At 40.5% G+C, this 20,140-nt stretch overlaps 1 protein-coding gene across 10 annotated transcripts in view; it reads left to right on the forward strand.

Annotated features, from left to right (window-relative positions):
- LOC116966763 (RNA binding protein fox-1 homolog 2-like) overlaps positions 1-20,140 on the forward strand; it is a 209,913-nt gene that overhangs the window by 186,350 nt on the left and 3,423 nt on the right. For 7 of the 10 annotated variants that reach the window (XM_033013086.1, XM_033013092.1, XM_033013084.1 and 4 more), the window contains 4 exons: positions 562-691; positions 4,474-4,516; positions 8,603-8,667; positions 11,845-11,917. In XM_033013086.1, the coding sequence (XP_032868977.1) occupies positions 562-691; positions 4,474-4,516; positions 8,603-8,667; positions 11,845-11,917 (311 nt within the window). Of the gene's footprint in view, positions 1-561; positions 692-3,646; positions 3,687-4,473; positions 4,517-8,602; positions 8,668-11,844; positions 11,918-20,140 lie in introns of all 10 variants that reach the window. The other 3 variants (XM_033013085.1, XM_033013093.1, XR_004410067.1) reach the window with 2 other exon arrangements.

Below are 20,140 nucleotides of genomic sequence, written 5' to 3' on the forward strand. Positions count from 1 at the left end.
TCCATGAGTAAATTATGAGCAATCTCTCCTCAGCTCGTTAAGACTAGCAAACTTTCCATTGGGGATCTGTATTAGGACATAGCCTGTTTATATTGTCTGATTCATAAGCTCCTCAAGGTTATTTTTGATGTTTGTTGTGAGTCTGTAATTATTGCACATGCTGGCAGCTATTTTTCATTGAATGCCTCTGAGGGGTGGACAGGGAAGTGGGGAGGGGGGTGGGTAGAAACACCCTTTGATATCGTCAGTGACATTACACTTGCTTCTTTTCATTCTTACTCTTTAATAGCCAGAGAGAGAGAGAGAGAGATTTCTCAAAACAAAAGACATAGGAGATCCACCTCCATTGTATTGAATGGCAAAGCAGACTTGAAGAGCCAAATTGCTGCCTTCCACTCTTCTATGCTATGATTGCTTTTACGCAGTTTTAATTGTTTAAATGATTTTTGATTGATATATGAAAGCCACAGTTGATGATGCTCAGCTTGTTTTGTTTGTTATTTTGAACAAATGTTTGTGACAGTGATCTATGTCTTTCCCCTTCATTCTGCACATCTTCAGTTCCCGGTTTCCCATATCAAGCAGCCACTACTGCAGCTGCACTGAGAGGAGCCCTGAGAGGACGAGGCCGTGCAGTCTACAGCGCATTCCGTGCAGCAGCACCTCCCACTGCCATCCCAACCTACGGAGGGTAAGCAGATGTATTTGGAATTGAATTAGAAATCTTTGCATGTAGATAACTTTCACTATATCTAACATAATTACTCTCCCGTTTTCTTTGAATTCCTCATATTGTACTTAATGTCACATCATACTGTATTGCTCTAGCCAGGACATAGCATGACCTCTAATTTACCCCTTTCTGCTCATTCCTGCTCACAGTGGAAAGTGACAAAATCTGCTCATTGTTTTGCTCTAAATTTGGGGTTTTTATATGGAACATCTTGGATGCTGTACAAAATTCATGGTTTGGAGATCATTCCACTGTACCACATGCCTGTCTTACTTGCCTGCTACACAAAATGTTCTTTCTGTACCTGACAGTCGATCGAGTAGGGAACAATTTAATTAGGTTATACTACATGCTACGTCTTCAGCTAACTTTATAGATCAAACTATTATGGTTGCTTGTCATACATTGGTACGCCATTTGCTCGTAATTAAGTGGATATATTGTATAATTAAACAATGTATAAAAGGTATTAATTAAATATAAATTAAACAAGGTATAAAAATGGTTATAATCGAGTCCAGTATAATAGTTTGGTATTCTTAACTGAATAAAGGTAGATTGCAACTCCAATTTCACCTCTTATGCAAAAAGGAAACTTTTTGTTACTGTTTTCATATTCTCTTTGCCAACCTTCGTCCTACATTTCATTTTTTTGGCTGAATTGAGCCAAGTACATTTATGTACTTTTATAAAATGAAAAAGATGTTGTTCCCTCCCACAAATATGCAACTGCTATCACACCGTTACTATAAAAGTCATTACTTGGCAAATTAACTATGCCAAATGTTGAGCATATCAATGAAACTTTATTTGAGACCTTGTACAATATAGCTGATTGAGCTGACGTCAGTTGCTTTTTGCCCTCTTTCCACTGTGTGCCACACACGGGGGATCTTCTGCCACAGCACAAGTTCAAGTGCTTGGAATTTTATCCCTATCTTCTCTATTTATGAAGCCTGTTATACCACTGGTTCTCCAATATTTTGTGCTGTGGTCAATAGTTTCCATTCTGAGGACTTCTGTTGTGAGAACCATTAGTTTACCCTAGATATCGCCATATAGCATGTCTCTTGCCATGCATGGGTTCAAAGACTCGAGCATGCTGAGTGGAATAAATGGTTGTTGCATTGTAAAACAGTGTGTAACCCATTACTTCAAATTACTTCGAGCAGGTGATCTGCCTCTCTATCAGTAAATGTCAAGAAATGGAGAAAAGGGCAGATGGAGAGAGAGAATAGTTGTTTTAGAAGTTGGCAGCAAAGATCCTTGACCTACTGCAGAAGAATGTTTCTAATTTTTGTGTTTACCAAATATCTTCAACCACACTGTTCTGAAAATAATCTTCAACACAAGCATGTTTTAATCAATGTAGATTTTTAAGACTGCTTAAGGCATGTGGATAATTTATGTTGGCTAACATTGTCACTGATGGCTGAGAAGGAAGGTTTGTCTCAAGTAAAAGAGGAGCTCGGGAATATTGGATTTTTAAAAATTGCGAGGTGCGGAATGTTGGGCTAGAGACTCTTAAATCAATGAAGTGCTCGTTTCCAAATAATGTGCATTGTATATTACCCTATACAAAAACCCTCACCATAAGTGACTCTTAAGAACTCCTGACTCAAATTGCATTCACAATTGTTCTGAAATTGTAATTAATTTACTGAAACTAATATGCATTTCTGAAATGTTGAGTCCATCATTAAGCAGGATACTGCTGGAGCTAGGAATTTTAATGTAGAGCAGTGTGCATCTCCTCAGTCAAATACCATTCAGTCCCATAACGCCAGCCTTATTCTGCCATAAATATGTGGGCCTATTCACCGCTTGTTAGAATAAGCCTCCATTGAAGTAGAGGTAAGGCATCCTGGTCCCTATGTTTATATAGGAACAATAATAGACTTGCAGCCTCTCAGGCTTTTTCTGCTGTTCAACACCAGATTTTAACATTGACTCTGGCCTATTTGCCTTAATTCCATATCCTTTAGTATTCTTAACACATTTTTCATGTTAACAAATTTATCAAAAACGTTTTCATTCCCTTTGACCCAATATCCATCCACAACCTTTACAGTGAAATTACTTTTATGTTTTCATTGCACTCTCCATGCACAGTCTGCCCTCCAGATTTTGTTTTTATATGACCAAGCGCTAATTTTTAAATAACGATTGGATCCTTATCATTTTGATCATTTATTTAATCACCCCATGTGTACTCATAGGAATATAATCCAGGTTATGCTGTTTAACTCATAAACTCAGTATCATTCTGGTAAACCTGAACTGCAGCCTTTCCAATATATCTTTTCTGAGATGGAATGCCAAAAGTTGAACATAGTACGCCTTATGAAAACTGACCTTTGCTCCACATAATCAAAGCATTGCTTCCTCATTGGATATTCCAGGCTTGAAATAAAGCCCAAGATTGCATTAGCTTTTTGATTATATTTGTGGAACTCTGCTAAACACTACAACCAATTCCTGTGTGACCTACAAATAAGAATGGAAAGAAACCATCAAGAAAATCAGAAGCTAAATTAGTTTAATTTTCCTGTAAGTTTCAAATCCTTCTTATTCACGTGCTGTTCAATGCCAATTAGGTAACTCACTTAGTTGTAGAGTTTTGATAGTACCAGGTTGTGTTCTGTAACCTGTGGCCCAGGCCTCTTGACTGTGCAATCATATACTTCAAAATAGCAGCCCCAAAATGGCAGCGTAAAGATTTAATGGAAAATGTAGCTTAAAAAGTATCCCATGCATATTTTGAAAGAAAGAAAATGCCTAACTTCAAAGCTTTTGAAGATTTCTCGTGAGGATTTGCTATACCAGTGCAGTTCTTGTGACAAACCTTACCTGTATTAGCCCCTGCATGTTGGAATTGCAGTAATAAGAGTGTTTCTGTGTGCATCTCTGCAGTGTGGTTTACCAGGATGGATTTTATGGTGCCGATATTTATGTAAGTATAAATATTATTTTACACTGTCTCCCTTCTGTTGATGAAGCCATTCTTTAAATCAGTATGCTAATACTTCCTCCAGCTGTGTGTTTTTCCATATCTGAGAGGTGTTAATTTCATAGTTTGATCCAGTTACTTAAACTTAAAATCAGTCCCCTCAGTTTTGTACCCTGCTTAAGCTTCGTCAACTGTAAAGTTGTGCTCCTTTGCTAATCGTTGCAGTGTACAATATTCTGAATCCTTTGAGCATTGCACACTAAAAGAATCAGAGTTTCATTTGGAATATCGTATTCACTTCATTGCTTTTGTATTGAGTAAACTTGACCTTTGCTGCACTGGTTCTGATACTGCATGCAGGTTATAAGGAAACCCTTGATAAAAGTTGCTCAGGCTTACAGTATTGCTCACTAACTCTTCTGCTCTTTTTCATTTCTACTTTTAATTATGCTGAAATCTATTGGAAAAACATTAGTCTGTCGAGTGTGCATTTGCCTTTGAAATCATATCCCTCACCTTTTGATCTATAAATAGCAGCTGAAGTTGGCGAAATAAATGTTGTGACAGGTGCTCTGAGAGTAAATTTAACAAGTGTTCAACCTTTTCAATGTATGTAGTTGTGCAGCCTGTGGCGACCTCTTATTTAAAGACCAAGTGTTAAAGGTTTATCAGTTTAAAGCATCCTCCAATAATAGAATGGCTTTATCCAAGGAGGGTCTCTCTCTCTCTCTTTGCGGTTGTTTTTTTTTCCAGCCTCGTCGCCAATGTTCTTCCCTGTGTTTTATTATAGAATAGTGTATCAGGAACCAGTGTATAGCAGTAAGTTACCGCAGGTATGACAGAAATGTGTGAAGAAACCAATCGCACAGATTGTGGATTGCAGTGAAAATCCTACTAACAGCAAAGACTGCAGTTAGGGATGGGAGCAGGCATCATATGGAAATAAAGCATTCCAGCAGAGTGCTCTGATTTCAGCAAGAGCTTAACACAAACGTGAACAAAAATCTCCCCTGCTAATTAATATAATTGATAGGTTTATAACATGGGTAGTGTCGATTACTGACACAATGCACTTAATTTTGAATTATTAAAAGTGCTGAAGGAGAGCCTATCATTCTTTCAGTCCGATTAAAGGTTAATGCTGTGCAAAGGCTTTGTTCAGTTTGATCAGTCTGAAGAAGGGTCTCGACCCGAAACATCACCCATTCCTTCTCTCCAGAGATGCTGCCTGCCCCGCTGAGTTACTCCAGCATTTTGTGTCTACCTTTAATTTAAACCAACATCTGCAATTCCTTCTTGAACATCTGCAATTCTTTCCTACATATAATCCGTTTCATCTCCTGTTTGGGTGGAACCTGGATATTCGAGGTGAGAGAACAGTTTTCCAATGTGGCATTTGAATGGATCACTTAGCAGATTTTATTTATTACCTTATTTGAAGCAAATCCCCCCCCCCCCCCATATCCCATTCCATGGAAAACATTTTAACAGGAAATTGTTTTTTTCCAGACTTCTTGGAACCTTGCAATAGGGACTGTTAAGAGAGACCCAGAGTAACACTAATTCCTAATTGTTTCCATCCCTTACAGCTAACCTGTTGCATATATGAATGGGTTTTTAAATATTTTTTTTCCCCCCAAAAACCCATTTCATTGACAGCTGAAAGGTTGCAATACTGTATCAGTCCGTTTCACCTAGTCACTGAAAATAGGTAATTATAATAGCCTTGTTTACACTGGGGCTTGGAAGAAATCTTTGAGGACACGTGTCTGTAATAAGGGAGATGAATGAGGTAATAAAAATTCTCCTTTGAAAAGAGTGGAAGCAATATCATCTGGAAATGTGAAACCAGCCTGCAGTACATGAATCATGCAGGAGAGTGCAGATAAAACCTAATGGGATCCCAGCATTGAATTCCAATGAACCAAGTCACTCTTATTCACTCAAATACATCGTGGCATAAACACCACTGTACTTTCCCATTAATTCACGCCTCACTGCATTTGTGCAGTCCCAATTGAGTGCCTAACTTCAGATATTTAGGAATTTCTTGTTCATAAATATTTAAATGCACTTCAAGTAGAATTGTTGCCTTCTGATCACTTTTCACTTGCAGCCTGTACAAGAAATGTTCAAGGCCTCTGAGGTTCAGTTTCCATGGAGACACAATTATATAATGTGATCACCAAATCTCTAGTAAAACACAGAATCTAATCTAATAAAAACTGAATTTGATTCATTGATGTAGAACTATGGCTCTGATAAAGCAGACAGAATAGAGCTGCTATATATTTTATCAAAAAACATCCATTAAGTCTGCCGTATTTGTTTTGGAAGTGAATACCTGAAACAGTACATCCCATTAATCCCATCACCAATGCCTTTCTGTGCATGACACTGAAGGGTGTGCTGTTGGAGTCCGAGTCATTCTGCACAGAAACGCACGGAGAGTCCATGCCAACCAACAACCACGCATTATATTAATCCCATTTTATTCTTCCTGCATTCTCATCCACTAACCCCTAGATTCTACCCCTCTACTCCACATTTGGGATAATTTAGAATAGCAAATAGATCTACCGTCCCACTAGCGGGAGGAAACTGGAGCAGCTGGTGGTCACGGAGAATGTACAAGTTCCACATAGTCAGTACTTGAGGTCAGGATTAAACTAGATTCCTGGAGCTGTGAGGAAACAGCTCTGCCAGTTTCAGCACCACCGTGTCACCACCTTTTATACCAATTCTTTCTTCAGAATTGCAGATCTCTGCTAGATTGTGGTTTTAATATGTTTTCAGCAGCTCGCCCAAATGGCTTTATTACTTGTGGATCTTGGCAGTGAATATCGGGAGGCTATTCACATGCGGCATACTCACTAACTGAGCCAGATCCTGCTTCCCTCCACAAACCCTTCCCACTGTTTAGAACATAGAACCAGCATTTCCCTTGTTGAGGGTCATTCCAGCAATTTGTCTCCCTACTTGAGACCTCTGTCCCAGTCCCACCCTCATCAACACGATGTCCTTTCACACACCTTTGATTGGAAAATGAAGCTAGGGCTGGTGTTTTTGTCTTATTTTCTTACTGAGCCATGAAATGCCCGCTCCTGCATTTCGCTACCCCTTGAAGAAGATGCAATTACCTATTATCTAATCTTTTTACCAAAGTTGCAAAACTTATTCAACGAGTGCATTAAATTCTACCTCCTCTCCGCCTCTAAATCTACTCTGGACTACACTTTCAATTGAAACTAGAGTTCATGAAATTCATTGTTAAAAATAAAATGTTTTTTAGACCATAACTATGTCAGTAAGGAGATAAATGTAGATGTATTCAAGATTTTTATTAAATCCTTTTGCTGGTCAGTAATGAAACTTAAAAATAAAGTTAATTCCCACAGGCAATTATCAGAAGTAATTTATTTTCCATATATGCCTGACAAATATGCTGTAGAGTTTGGTTAGTATCTCAGCTCCCACCTCTAACTGCAGCAAGAACTCTTAATGTGGTTTGCTTGACGTGAACGTTAACCTCTTAGGTATGCGGGAGAGGCTGCAATGAATGAATGGTGATAGTGAATGTTTATTATATTTTCATACATACATTATATATATGTATATAATACTGAGAATTGTGGCTGCACGCTCTAGTAATCCAGGCTGTTTCCTTCACTCGGCTTGCCATAGCAAATAGGGCTCAGGGCCGTCCACTGGAGAATGCTGGGACGGCCAGAGTTAGTCTGTGGATCATTTGGTTGGTGATTGCTAGTGCTGTAGATACAAACATTCGCATGCTCCAATTTCTCCTGATTGACAGATACCACAGCTTGACTGTTTAGAAAATAAAGATTCATTTGTAACTGCATATTTAATCTAATGTTTTAAAACTGCATTTGTTTTAATATGATCTACTGCACTTGGATTACAGATGGCAATTATACAACACATCTTTTTGGCAGTGCTGCTAAAGTAAAATTCCAAGCCGGGTTCAAAATCTGCTCTAGTTTTGCACATCTGTTAGACATTTCCTGTTCAACAGACTGCATTTCACCCACCCCCAGGAGTTCTGATTATAAAAGCAATTTATGCACGATTAATATTGGGTGGAATGGCAGTGAAGGCAATTGCACTTGGCCAGCTTAATGCTTCTTGGCTCAGTTCATGAAAGGCTGACATTTGGTGGGGGGCTGGGGGGATGTTGCAGCCCTTCAACTATGCTGCAAAGTCCTGAAGAGAAATGGGGACAGGAAGGGGGGTGTTGTGCTTGAAGAATGGAAATTTATAACTAGTCCTTTTCATATTTTTGTTTATCCCTATGGTATTAGGATTGGCAGCACTTGATATTTCTTTTCCCTTTCAGTCGCTACCTTCTGCTGAGAAGATCTAACCTTAAGATGGATGGATCTGTCTATCCTTTCACCATATGTGGAACTGAAATCAACAGCCAGTTACGTAGGGCAAAAATGCAATCCAGACTCTTGGTTTCATAATGGTGCATAATATGTAGGGTCAGCAGATTCCCAAGTTACTTGCATGTTAGCCTATGGGTTTAATGGGGCATAGGTCTGATGGGCAGCGAGTGTTGGCAGATGTAATTTGCCAGTGAGGGCCCGAGCGAAGTCTTTTAGCTAAATTACTTGTACATCAAAGATGAAAATCTACCTGCAGTTTTCAGCACCTCTCAAATTATCAGACATAATTCTTTGATAATTATACAGCCAGATATTTAAATTGTCACTAAAAATCGTTCAAAAAATATATTTAAAGCAAAATTTGCACTGCTAATAATGAATGGTACACCCATTAAATGTTATTTTAACATGCGTAACGTATGAAACAAATGCAGTTTTCCCTTCATTGCGTCGGTGTGTGTGGTGTGCACATGTTGCAGTGTTCTGAGATATCTTCTTGACTGTTCCCAGGGTGGATATGCAGCCTATAGGTATGCGCAGCCAGCAACTGCTACTGCTACTGCATACAGTGACAGGTAAGAACCTTTGTTTGTTTGCTTCTGAAGTCTTTGTTGTTACACCGAACTTTCTGTGCTGGATGCTATCGTGCAGTTCCATCCTGAAGTTTCCAGTTTGGAACATTTATGATGAGAAACTATAAGTGCATAATTTCTTAGATTTCTGAAATGTTGTTATAATGTGGGTTGCATTGCTGAGAGCATTGTATGGATTGCCCATGAGTGAATGAACAAACAGCACTACTTTATATTAGAGACGGTGTCATTCTTCACCACCTTACCATTAGAATAAAATCATGGTCAGGTCAAAGACAAGAAAATAAGAAAAGAACCAGAAGGGGTAAAGGCACATTTAAGTTATTTTATTTCTCTCAACGGTTTCATGATTATTTTTTTCTCCGAGTTATTCTCCCGAAAGATATTGCCAAATGAGATATTTTTTCTAAAGGCAATATCTTTGCGTTGCTTTTTTGAACTAACCCAGTCTTAATGGAGAATCCCTTGACTTGAAGCCTACAGATGAACGAGTTAAAGTGTAGCTGGAAGGTTATAAATTAAGCCAAGAAAGCCTTCCATCTATTAAATGGTGACATTTTGACATCGTCTCAACCCTCACTGCTGGCAGGCACTATTGTGATCTTTAATGCTTGTTCTTCCCTATCTCCATTACCCAGTATTTGAACATTTGATATAAAATAAGGCAGGCAGTTAATACAAAAAAGAATTATTTTAATAGCCTTTCCCAGCACTCTATAATAATGTGTCCTCACTGATTCACCGAGGGCTGCCTAGAATTTAGCAATATCTGGGAGAGGATTCTGATATATTCTGACATCTTCAGAAGATTCTCGACCTGAAATGTCACCCATCCCTCACCTCCTTGATGTGTTGGATTGTTGGTTGCAACACCAATGATAGAACAATCTGACAATGAGAGCAAAAAGGTTTCCTTGCCTTATTTTGTGGACTTTTAAAATGTGACTACTTTCACTATTTTTGGTGTGATTTGTTTTGTTTTGAGAAATGCCTTATTTTTCGAAAGAAGCATATCGAGTTGTTTATATGCCATGAATTTCACAACCCGTGCAGCAGATGATTGATTTGATATGGTCAACCTACAATCCCTTGAGGTGATCCTTCAGCCAATTCCAGACCTATAGAGAATTTCTGTATTAAAAAGGTTACTAATATTACTTAGCTTCACTATTGTATTCTCAGAGTTTAGATTCATTTTTCATCTGGAATAATGTAGGTAGCCAGCAGTGGTGCTGATGGCATGCAGTCTCTGACCCCAGCTCAATCCTGACTGAATGTTCTCCCCGTGACCTCACGTGTTTCCCCATGATGTTCCCGTTTCCTCCCACAAGACGTGCTGATTGGAAATTTAATTGGCTACCATACATTCAACTCAATGATTCCATGATACTTTATTGTCACACACGTACCTAGATACAGTGAAATGCTTTGTTTTGCAGCCAAACATGGTAAAATCATAGATAGACACCAAATGCTGGAGTAACTCAGCTGGATAGAAGGAATGGGTGACATTTTGGGTCGAGACCCTTCTTCAGACTGAGTCAGGGGAGAGGGAGTCACAGAGATAAGGAAGTGCAAGTGATCATACAGCAGACCTCACCTAGGCAGTACACAACTGCACTACACCATAAGTGTATCTACGTCTTGGTGTAGCAAGGTGGGAGAAGATGCGAGAGAAAGAATAGGTCACATGGAAGTAAGTGCGGGAATGGGATTGTGATCGTGATAGATAAATAAGGCATTTCCTGAATCTTTGCCAATGACATCATCTCACCTCAAGCTTGGTGATAATGAGCTTTCTCCAATTTTCAAATACTTGACCAATTGTATAAGACTGGTGCTTTTAATGTAAAGTCATAATGCTCCCTATTTAGTAATCTACGTAATTGAAATCCCCCTTTCTATAATCCTATTTCTCAGTTTATTTCTGTTTGTTTCCAATTTGCTAGCCAGAGGGCCATTAGTTCATTTTATATCCTCTTAAAACCATTCATATTTTGAAACCATTAAATCCACCATTAATCTTCCTCATTATAGTGAGAGAAAAAAATGTTAAACCCTTACCTTCAATAAACCAGTCCTGATGTCTTTGATTTCACAGAGTTCAAATAATAGCCTTCTTTCTATATAGTATATTCAGAAATCCTTGCAGTACACTAACTATACCCTGACCAATACGCTGTACACATTCAAAAACAGACCATGTTTAATGTTAAAAGACTGGCCAGGCTGCTTCTATGAAACATCCAGTGAGAGTGTTCGAGTTACAGTATCTGTTTTTAAACTCTGCACAGGCAACATTATAAAATCGAATGTTCTCGTTCTTTAGGATGTTTCCCAAGTGCTTCCACATTTAAAGATTTATGTTAATTTCTACAACAGGAAATATTACGATTCTAAATAATACCATTTGTCTTTAGTGTTGCTGTCCTTGCTTTCTTTGAAATAGAAAAACCTAAAACCTGGTCATGAGTTCTATCCCTCTCCCTCTCCCCCTCTCCCTCTCCCTCTCTCTCTCTCTCTCCCCCTCTCTCCTCCCTCTCTCCCACTCCCTTTGCCTCTCCCTCTCTCCCTCTCCCTCTCTCCCACTCCCTCTGCTTCTCCCTCTATCTCTCTCCCTCTATCTCTCTCTCCCTCCCTCTCTCTCTCTCTCTCCCTCTGTCCCTATCTTCCCCTCTCCCACTCTCCCTCTCCCTCTCCCTCTCCCTCTCCCTCTCCCTCTCCCTCTCCCTCTCTCTCCCTCTGTCTCTGTCTCTGTCTCTGTCTCTGTCTCTGTCTCTGTCTCTGTCTCTGTCTCTGTCTGTATGTCTGTCTCTCTCTCTCTCTCTCTCTCTCTCTGTCTCTCTCTCTGCCTCTCTCTCTCTCTGTCTCTCTCTCTGGGTCTCTCTCTCTCTCTCTCTCTCTCTTTCTCTCTCTCTTTGAGTCTCTCTCTCTGAGTCTCTGTCCCCCTCTCTCCCTGGCTCCCTTTCTCCCTCTCTCCCTCTCCCCTCATTATTTTCGGGGCGGAGAGGGTGACCGTTGTGAAAATGCTTTTTGTTGAAAGGGTTAATATGAGCAACAAGTAGAAAATAGACTCAAACATTGTTGTTTATGCTTAATACCATATAAGCCAAGCATTTCTGTTTTTACATTGCAAATAAATGCCTTGCCTCTTTTCAGCTATGGGCGTGTTTACACGGCAGATCCCTATCACACACTTGCTCCTGCGCCTACCTACGGAGTCAGCGCTGTGGTAAGTCAACCATTATATTTGTTTCTTTAAACAACAAATTAGTGAATTATCGTCTTTAACATTAAACACACTGCAGGATTAGAAAAGATTGTAATGGGCACCAGGTCAAATGTCATGTCAGGGAGGCCTGGATAGCTGAAACAGTAGAAAGTGGTTGATGCAACCAAGTGACAAAGATTCCTGCTGGAGGGGATGACACCAGGCACAGCATTACAATCATTGAAAGATAGGCCGTTGCAGAAAATGCTTATGCTACGATTGGGTGGGTAAAGTTGGAACCAAATGAGGGCAGACCCATGAAACATCACAACTGAGAAGAGACGTTGGGAGACATAGGTGTGACAAATCCTGTCATGAACTGCAGAAAGATTCATAGAGGAAGGTGTAAGTTGCCCAAATTGTCAGTCATTGCTGTGACAAGAGCGGAAACCAGTTAGGACATTGAAAAGTGGAATTCTGGCCTTGGTCAAATTCAAGGAATTTAAGAAAGAAAGAATATTGAATATAATACAATGGTTTGTTGTAACAGAAGATTAGATCTTTTGTCGACGTATGAGGTTTACTTTAGAGGTACAGTGGGGAAACAGGCCCTTCGGCCCACCGAGTCCATGCCGACCAGCGATTCCCGCACACTAGCACTATCCTACACACACTAGGGGAAATTTACAATTTTACCAAACCAAGTAGCCAACAAACCCGTATGTCTTTGGATTGTGGGGGGAAACTGAAACTCCTGGAGAAAACCCACGCAGGTCACGGGAAGAACGTACAAGTTCCATACAGACAGCACCCGTACTCAGGATCGAACCCGGATCTCTGGCGCTGTGAGGCACCAACTCTACCGCTGCGCCACCGTGCCTTGGGTTTCATAGCTACAAACAGATTCAGTTTCACAGCTAGTCTTGATGAGAATTGATTTCAACTTTTAAGCTGATAATAAATATATTCGTTGACAGTACTTCAAGGTCAGTTCTATACCTTATTTGAATCTACCTCGAAGCATGTTCTGAAATTTAATTTGTTTGTGTTTACCATCAGGTCTGTAGATTCCATGATGGTTATTGAGGCAGAGTAGGACCTGTGCACACTGCCACAGGTGGTGTAGGAGGTGTGGTGGCTTGGCAAATGGTGCATTCACTCCGTCATATGCATTGGCCTTTTTTGTTTCAGAGTATCCATTTGCCATCCAGAACGCTGCTGCTCCGTTTTGAGCAGCCGTGAACCAGGGATTCCCATGTGTCATTGGGCATGCTGCGTTTTTACAAGGAAGCTAAGAGTTGTAGAGCTCTTACAGGAGTTAAGAGTTAAGTTACAAGGAGTTAGATAGAGCTCTTAAAGATAGAAGATGTCAAGGGATATGGGGAGAAGGCAGGAACGTTGTACTGATTGTGGATGATCAGCCATGATCATAGCGAATTGCGGTGCTGGCCGGAAGGGCTGAATGGCCTACTCTTGCACTTATTGTCTAAGTTGAAAGCCCATTCATCAAAGCTGGCTGAGTGTAATTAGAGTCACAAACTCACGAGAGGAAGCTGACATCTATCCTGCCAATGCTTTGATGCCTTTACTAATGAAGAACCCATCAATCTCTGCTTTAAAAAACACCCAATGTCTTGGCCTCCACAGCTGTCTTTGACAATGAATTCCACAGATTCACTACCCTCTGGCTAAAGAAATTCCTCCTTGTCTCCATTCTAAGAGCAACATATTTGCTCCTGTTCTTTAGAATGTGGAAATACAAAGAAAATAGTTTTGTTTAAAAACATTTAATCAGTGAGGTTGAGTAAATGATTGTGGTCTTCAAATTAATAAAAGGCGCAGGAGTAGGCCATTCGGCCCTTCGAGCCAGCACTGCCATTCACTGTGATCATGGCTGATCATCCACATTCAGTACCCTGTTCCTGCCTTCTCACCATATCCCCTGACTCCGCTATCTTTAAGAGCTCTATCTAACTCTCTCTTGAAAGCATCCAGAGAATTGGCCTCCACTGCCTTCTGAGGCAGAGAATTCCACAGATTCACAACTCTCTGGGTAAAAATGTTTTTCCTCATCTCAGTTCTAAATGGCCTAACCCTTATTCTTAAACTGTGGCCCCTGGTTCTGGACTCCCCCAACATTGGGAACACGTTTCCTGCCTCTAACATGTCCAATCCCTTAATAATCCTATATATTGTAATAAGATTGCCTCTCATCCTTCTAAATTCCAGTATATAGGTGGTGTGGTGGCTTGGCAAATGGTGCATTCACTCCGTCATATGCATTGGCCTTTTTTGTTCCAGAGTATCCATTTGCCATCCAGAACGCTGCTGCTCCGTTTTGAGCAGCCATGAACCAGGGATTCCCATGTGTCATTGGGCATGCTGCGTTTTTACAAGGAAGCTAGAGTTGTAGAGCTCTTACAGGAGTTAAGAGTTAAGTTACAAGGAGTTAGATAGAGCTCTTAAAGATAGAAGATGTCAAGGGATATGGGTAGAAGGCAGGAACGTTGTACTGATTGTGGATGATCAGCCATGATCATAGCGAATTGCGGTGCTGGCCGGAAGGGCTGAATGGCCTACTCTTGCACTTATTGTCTAAGTTGAAAGCCCACTCATCAAAGCTGGCTGAGTGTAATTAGAGTCACAAACTCACGAGAGGAAGCTGACATCTATCCTGCCAATGCTTTGATGCCTTTACTAATGAAGAACCCATCAATCTCTGCTTTAAAAAACACCCAATGTCTTGGCCTCCACAGCTGTCTTTGACAATGAATTCCACAGATTCACTACCCTCTGGCTAAAGAAATTCCTCCTTGTCTCCATTCTAAGAGCAACATATTTGCTCCTGTTCTTTAGAATGTGGAAATGCAAAGAAAATAGTTTTGTTTAAAAACATTTAATCAGTGAGGTTGAGTAAATGATTGTGGTCTTCAAATTAATAAAAGCAACCACCTTTCTGGTTTGAAATTCTGGGAAGTGGGAAGGCGATAAAGAATCAGGGCATGCGTTCAAATTGCTGTCTGCAGATATACTCACACTGTTAGTGTTATCGGGGAACCTGCGAAATGTTTTAATTTCACCTTGTCTGTGAGATTGTGCGCACTCAACTATCTGATCAACAAATCTCTGGAACATGCGTATAGGCGCTAGGTTCAACTAAAGTGATTGATTGTTTTTTGATAGTTAATGCGTCTATCCAAGTTTCAATTGAATTCCTGTACTGCTGATTGATGAGGAGGCCAGGTACAAAATGTTTATTTCTGCCTCTCTCCACTGAGCACAGACTGACTGATCAGTTAACCAGCTGTTGACGCTACATATTGACCACCTGAATCTACAGGTCACGGGTCAGGGCAATTGAGTTTCTTACCGACGGTCTCCTATGTTAATCCTAATAGTTTGAAATGAGCAGCGGTAGATTTGCTTCCTTACAGCGCTTGCAGCACCAGATACCCGGGTTCGATCCCGACTACGGGTGCTGTTTCTACGTTCTCCCCATGGGTTTTCTCCGAGATCTTCGTTTTCCTCCCACACTCCAAAGACGTACAGGATTGTAGGTTCATTGGCTTGGTGTATGTGTAAATTGGCGTGTGTAGGATAGTGTTAATGTGCGGGGATCACTGGTCGAAGGGCCTGTTTCTGTGCTGTATCTCTAAACTAAACTAAACTACATGGGAGATTTCTTGAATGTGTTGACTTGAGATGAGATTCAATAGAGGTATCTTGGAAAGTTTAATCACTCATTTCAGCCAGGGCAACAATTGATTCACAGTGCAGTTCAGGAGGGGGGAGATATCGAGCACCCATTCTCAATCGCTTTCCATGCTCTCCACACGAGAGAATAAATACCCGTTATCAAGTGTGGGCAAGATTACGTTCTGGTGTATGCTCCAAAACACCTAAATAATCTGCCAGCACTCACCCGCACGAGTTAAAGCAGCAGTACTGAAGATAGGAACTAGCATTCCAAACTGTATTGGCGAAGAGATGGTCACAGGTCAAATAAATACCAAATCATTCATTGCACTTTGCTTTGCAGTTGTTACAGTCCCTGGAGCTTTATTTTAATGCAAGTAGATTAAAAGATAGTTTCCCTCTTTCATCTCTTCAAATTGTAAATCCTGCTAATATATGGTTCTCTCTAATGGCCCCTGGTCATTAACTCCAGGCGTTAAGTGTTTCCAGGCTATTCAAACATGGCAACAAGTTTGAGCCTGTCCTTATTTGGCACGTACAGTGCCCTCCATGATGTTTGGGACAAAGACCCATCATTTATTTATTTGCCTCTGTACTCCACAATTTGAGATTTGTAATAGAAAAAAATCACATGTAGTTAAAGTGCACATTGTCAGATTTTAATAAAGGCCATTTTTATACATTTTGGTTTCACCATGTAGAAATTACAGCAGTGTTTATACATAGTACCCCCATTTCAGGGCACCATAATGTTTGGGACACAGCAATGTCATGTGAATGAAAGTAGTCATGTTTAGTATTTTGTTGCATATCCTTTGCATGCAATGACTGCTTGAAGTCTGCGATTCATGGACATCACCGGCTGCAGGGTGTCTTCTCTGGTGATGTTCTGCCAGGCCTGTATTATAGCCATCTTTAGCTTATGTTTGTTTTGGGGGCTAGTACCCTTTAGTTTTCTCTTCAGCATATAAAAGGCATGCTCAATTGGGTTCAGATCAGGCAATTGACTTGACCATTCAAGAATTGACCATTTTTTAGCTTTGAAAAACTCTGTTGCTTTAGCAGTATGTTTGGGACCTTTGTCTTGCTGTAGAATGAACCACTGGCCAATTAGTTTTGAGGCATTTGTTTGTACTTGAGCAGATAGGATGTGTCTATACACTTCAGAATTCATTATGCTACTACCATCAGCAGTTATAGACAATAGGCGCAGGAGTAGGCCATTCGGCCCTTCGAGCCAGCACCGCCATTCACTGTGATCATGGCTGATCATCCACATTCAGTACCCTGTTCCTGCCTTCTCACCATATCCCCTGACTCAGCTATCTTTAAGAGCTCTATCTAACTCTCTTGAAAGCATCCAGAGAATTGGCCTCCACTGCCTTCTGAGGCAGAGAATTCCACAGATTCACAACTCTCTGGGTAAAAATGTTTTTCCTCATCTCAGTTCTAAATGGCCTAACCCTTATTCTTAAACTGTGGCCCCTGGTTCTGGACTCCCCCAACATCGGGAACACGTTTCCTGCCTCTAACGTGTCCAATCCCTTAATAATCCTATATATTGTAATAAGATTGCCTCTCATCCTTCTAAATTCCAGTATATACAAGCCCAGTTGCTCCATTCTACCAACATATGACAGTCCTGCCAGTTGTATCATCAATGATGATAAGTAAGCCAGTACCTTCAGCAGCCATACATGCCCAGGCCATAACCTCTATGCTTCACGAATGAGGTGGTATGCTTTGGCTCTTGGGCAGTTCCTTCTCTCCTCCACTTTGCTCTTGCCATCACTCTGATATGTTATTCTTCGTCTCATCTGTCCACAAGACTTTTTCCAAAACTGTAGTTGCTCTTTTAAGTACTTCTTGGCAAACTGTAACCTGGCCATCCTATTTTTGTGGCTAACCAGTAGTTTTCTTGCAGTGTAGCCTCTGAATTTCTGTTCATGAAGTCTTCTGTGGACAGTGGTCATTGACAAATCCACACCTGACTGATGAAGAGTGTTTCTGATCTGTGAGACATGTGTTTGGGAATTTTTCTTTGTTATAGAGAGAATTCTTCAGTCATCAGCTGTGGAGGTCTTCCTTGGCCTGCCAGTCCCTTTGCGATTCGTAAGCTCACCAGTGCTCTCTTTCTTCTTAATGATGTTCCAAACAGTTGATTTTGGTAAGCCTAATGTTTGGCTGATGTCTCTAACAGTTTTATTCTTGTTTCTCGGTCTCATAATGGCTTCTTTGACTTTCATTGGCACTACTTTGGTCCTCATGTTGATAAACAGCAATAAAAGTTTCCAACGGTGATGGAAAGACTGGAGGAAAGACTAGGTGCTGAGAGCTCTCTTGCATCTACATTAAGGAGTCATTTAAACACACCTGAGCAATTACAAACACCTGTGAAGCTGTGTGTCCCAAACATTATGGTGCCCTGAAATGGGGAAACTATGTATAAACACAGCTGTAATTTCCACATGGTGAAACCACAATGTATAAAAATGGCCTTTATTAAAATCTGACAATGTGCACTTTCACCACATGTGATTTTTTTCTATTACAAATCTCAAATTGTGGAGTACAGAGACAAATAAATAAATGATGGGTCTTTGTCCCCAACATTATGGAGGGCACTGTACAAAGGCACTTTCTCATCTGAGCATTTGTTAATGACGAGCTATGAGAAATGTGATTCTTTTCTGGGCCTGGAGCATCAAGCCAGATGCTGTAAAATCTTTAACATAATGTGCAAGCTATTCCCTCCACACCTTGCCAGTTCCTCCCAGGCGCCTCTTCAGCTTTTGGCCTGGGCTTGGAGGTTTTTTTTTAAATGCTTGAAAACTACTGCACCCATCCAACCAAATAAAAAGCTAGGATAACAACATTTAGTGAGTAATCCGTCTTGTGCCAGTTAAGAGAAATTAACATTGAATGGGCTATGGTGGACAAAAATGCTGGGAAAACTCAGCGGGTGAGGCAGGCAGCATCTATGGAGCGAAGGAATTCGGCAAAGTTTCGGGTCAAGACCCTTTATGTGCTATGTTCCATTTTCCTAATTTAGACAGCTTCTGGTCCCACAAATTGTATCAGCAATTGAAAAGCTGACAAAAAGCAGCAAAGTACAAGTTGTGTCACACACAATGTGCCGTTGAGTTGAGTGGGTATGGTCAGCAAAGGATTTATAAGCAGTTTTGCAGCAAAAGTCTGCCATGTCTGCAGGATCACGCTACAAACAAGCTTCAAATTCCAGCTCGGTTTTTTTTTTTAATCAACTTCAGTTCTGCTAAAATAAAACATCAAGTCTCTTGTGGGCAAAGTCCATTCAGGTCAAACTGCCTGTATATTATATTTCCCACCGATGAAAGTACTGGCTCATAATTAGCTGCATTTGTGCATTAGCTACCCAGCAGGTCAGGCAGCATCTGTGGACATAGATTGGTATCAGGTAGGCAGCCAGATCATAGACAGTTGTGGATTCAAAAATCTGCAGATGCTGATTTAGAGGGAAAAAATAATGTTGGAGCGACTCAACTGATCAGGCAGCATCTCTGGAGAAAATGGATAGGTGAACCCTTATTGCGACAATTATGTGTTGCTACATTTTTAGACCTATTCTTCACATATAAACATAGAAAATAGGTGCAGGAGTAGGCCATTCATCCCTTCGTGCCAGCACCGCCATTAAATATGTTCATGGATGTTCACAACAGCCATTAGATAGTAAGGGCATGAATTAGGCTGATATTTTTTTTATATGTTTTTCTTTCACTATGCCAGTGTGCCCAGCCACAGTATGCCCAGTCACTCCTAAACTGAGTATTCAGTACAGTTACATTTGAATACTAGGCTGGTGATGGTGCCTTTCAACTTAGATCACCCAAAGTCATAGTACCTGAATGAAGAAAACAGTTGATGTATCAGTTTCATTTTCCACAGATGCCTGACCTGAATGTGTCCAACATTTTCTACTTTTATTTCAGATTTTCAGCATCTACAGGTTCAGGAAGATAAACTCAATAAGGAATGTTCTTCTTTTGTTCAGCTAGTGAGGATCAACTGCAACTGTAGAGTCCCTGTGTCTAACTGATCACTGGCCAGTCCTTTTTAGATTTTCCTCAACCTGGCGAGTAACACCCTGTCCTCTCTCCCCCACCCTTCCTCATCCACCCACAGCCTGTTGATTTTACAGTCAAATAAGCATCTTATATCACTGGCAAACGGGATAGCAAATTTTCCTTTTAAATAGAGAAATTCTATTTCGTATGGGAAAAATTATGACCCTATGTAGCAAGATCCTATAAACAGCAACATGACAATGACTCAATTATCTGCCTCAGTATGCTGATTGAGGGACAGCCAGGGCACCAGGGAGTATATTCTTGCATTTTAAACAGTGCCATGGTATTGCTTACATCCACTGGGAAGTACAGTAGGGGCCTGATTTAACATCTCATAAATAGTGTAACTTGCAGACTGCGTATCTTCAGTATTGCTCTTCATGGCCCAACTAGATTTTCATGTTTAATTCTCTGGAATTGGAAGCTACGTAGATGAGTG

This window comes from Amblyraja radiata, chromosome 38 (genome assembly GCF_010909765.2).
Source record: "Amblyraja radiata isolate CabotCenter1 chromosome 38, sAmbRad1.1.pri, whole genome shotgun sequence".
In the NCBI taxonomy this organism is placed as follows: domain Eukaryota; kingdom Metazoa; phylum Chordata; class Chondrichthyes; order Rajiformes; family Rajidae; genus Amblyraja; species Amblyraja radiata.